Raw genomic sequence first — 2,895 nt, forward strand, 5'->3', positions numbered from 1 at the left:
ATGTGGTTTGTGAAAGTTTAGAAAAATATAATTTGGGTTTGTGCACATTATAATACATTAGAGTATTTATGGAAAAGACTGAATGTACCACTGGAAAGAACACTTCCTACTGATAATATTGCTATTTGTACAGTTTTAATAGCTTTTATTGTTCTCAAAATATTTATATTTGTTTTTCTTTAACATTTTAAGTTTATTTTTCAGAAAAAGCTCTGGAATACAAGATGCGTGTAGGCTGCTGAAGGTGTGACATTCCATACCACATAGGTGTTAACGTGTTAAGGCATTATACCTATCTTCTGTCCATTGTAATCTTGCTAGGGGAAGCATGGTCTCCAAATTAATATCTCAGGCGGCATCTTGAACACATTTTGCAAAGGTCATACTCTTAATGTGCATAAAATCACTGTTTCTGCATAAAGGCAGCATTACTACCAAGATAAAAAGTAGAGCATTTTATGCTAGAATATGCAATCATATCCAGACAGAAGTCATTTTAAACAAGCATGTGCTTTATTTCAAGAATTTAAAGAATAGGCTTGATACTCCCTTTGTTTTCCTTACATTTAGTCCCTTGTAAAGTGGACACAGACTTCTAGATAGTCCAATTTAGGAACTTAAGTCTGTAATTTGAACTTTGAAGCATGTCCCTAAAGTGCTTTTGAAAATAAGGAATCATTTTGTAATATGTCTGATAGTAGTATAAAGATATTATTACACTTTGTGGTAAAAATACATACTTGGAAAACTGTATTTTAAATATGTGATTCTTTATTGTAATTCCAACCCTACTATTAAGGCATAATTCATAGACATATCTGACTGTGGTTTTGAATAACATATGCTTGCAATATAGACATCAGTAGTGTAATGTATACTGTGATGCACATTTTGCCAAATAGGTAGGTAGTTAGCAGGTAACTGTTTCCTCAGCTGGACCAGAGCACTCATTACCACCATCTTGAGGGGGAGGATTGTTACACTGTCGCCTTCTGCTTTTCTGTCCATTGATGCACTGAGACCAAGGAGACCAACAGCTCCAGCCACCACTTATTATAACACCTGCAAAAAAAAAAAAAAAATCATATTGGGGTGGAATCCAGTTTTGCAGATATTTGGTATTTTCATTCATGATAGTTTGCCTACTGACCTGAAATTACATCAGTGATGGTCCCCTATAGTAGCTAACACCTAGCTACCATTATATCAAGATAAAACCTTATCTGTTAGCACCTTTCTTTACATCTTACTGACAAATATGCCTAAAATTATCTCTGATGTTATTACCCAACAGCTTCATTTATCACTGTCCCTTTCTTTTTTGGTGGTCAGTTAAATATTGTAGACACCCCATGACCATAGTTTAAGGGCACTCAATTCCCCTTGAGAAGGAAATTACACTATATAACCCCTTAGCTTGCATTGAGTTGTACCAGTTATCCATGTCCATCAGTACTGATTATGCCTTGCAATACTTTAATACAGTTCCGTTACTCAAAGAGAGCAACATTTTGCCAATAAAACAATGCAAACATTGTGGTAACACTTGCTGTTAGCTGGAAGATGAACGAAAAACTGAGACAGAGAGATTCATCCTGTAGGCTCTGGAAAATGCCAGAATCACATATGTAAAATATTACAAGGAGTAAAAGCCAGATTGACTATTATACACCTAGGCAAAAAGCATTCCTCTCCCACCATAGATTATATTGGTTTGAGATAAAAGTCATCCTTAAAGAAGCAAGATCACATTTCTAATTAACACCTTACTGCAATAATAAAATCTACCTTGGTTCTGAATTTGTTCTTCCTACTTTGAGACTTTTTCATCTTGAATGCTCCTAATCTTTATTTGTTTACGCCTTGGTTATATCAACCCATACATCAGACACTTCTCCTGCTAGTGATTTACTCCTGCTAGTGATTTACCTCATTTTCATGTTAGACTAATCTTGTCTGGTTTTGAATGAAACACGCTAATAGAGCTTAAAAGGAAATGTTTGCATTACAACACTGACAGACATCCTAGGTGCCTAAAAAACTGCCTCAGATATTTCCAATACGCTAGTATATCTGGCTGCAATTTAGTAATTTAACTTTTACTATAGAGCCTGTACCTACCCTCTGGAAAACTCTGGAAAACCAGCTAAAATCATCCCACTATGCAAAACCCCTAGCAACATCTTGAAGCAAGTCCTTGAAGGCTCTTACTAACCTATTGCTTCTTCTAAAAATACTGGAAAACCTAGCATATAATAATTTTTTTTCTCTAAATAAATTACTGTGTTTTTAGACAAATTATCAGCATGCATTCAGAAAGAGATTCAGTACTATTACTGCTTTGTTTCAGGCCACTGACTATTTCTACAATAATATGGAAAAATGTTGCTTAAGAGATGCTTTTCTCACTACTCATAGAAGAACTTTCCATTTAGTAAGTCATTCTACTGTACATAAATAATCTGTGTAAACTATTGCTGGCAAACTCCTCGGCCGTGTAAAAAATGTCATACAAGTTGTTAGCTGTACAATATGGTAGCATCCTATTCTTCCCTGGATCACCAAGGCTCTTTCCTTGGACTAATCATTTGATACCCTTACTCACCAGTGAACTTAATAATTTATGCCTAGATTTTCTAGTTTATGAGAAGGGCCTATCAGCACAACTTTTCAATAACTTCTGTAAAGTGGTTTAAACAAAATCTGTGCCAGGTTCCACAATTCTGACATAGATTAAAACATCTAAATCTAACTCATTATCGTGTGCTAGCCATTCCAAACTTTAATCTACCTTTCCTTTGCAACTACATCATGGTCAAGATAACCCTTTAGCCTGGGTCAATAGTTATATTCTCAGCAAAAAGATGGATTATTCCTTAAAAATTCAACACCATG

General features: G+C 35.0%; 1 protein-coding gene across 1 annotated transcript in view; it reads right to left on the reverse strand.

The window, feature by feature from the left end:
• Positions 1–491: 491 nt before the first annotated feature.
• The window catches only part of C8B (complement C8 beta chain), a 506,997-nt gene continuing 504,593 nt past the window's right edge, over positions 492–2,895 (reverse strand). The window contains exon 12 of the mRNA XM_044085515.1: positions 492–1,062. Coding sequence (XP_043941450.1) covers positions 911–1,062 — 152 coding nt within the window. The 3' untranslated portion in view covers positions 492–910. The remainder of the gene's footprint in view (positions 1,063–2,895) is intronic.

This window comes from Protopterus annectens, chromosome 10.part0 (assembly GCF_019279795.1).
Source record: "Protopterus annectens isolate FY-2018-M chromosome 10.part0, PAN1.0, whole genome shotgun sequence".
Lineage (NCBI taxonomy): Eukaryota > Metazoa > Chordata > Ceratodontiformes > Protopteridae > Protopterus > Protopterus annectens.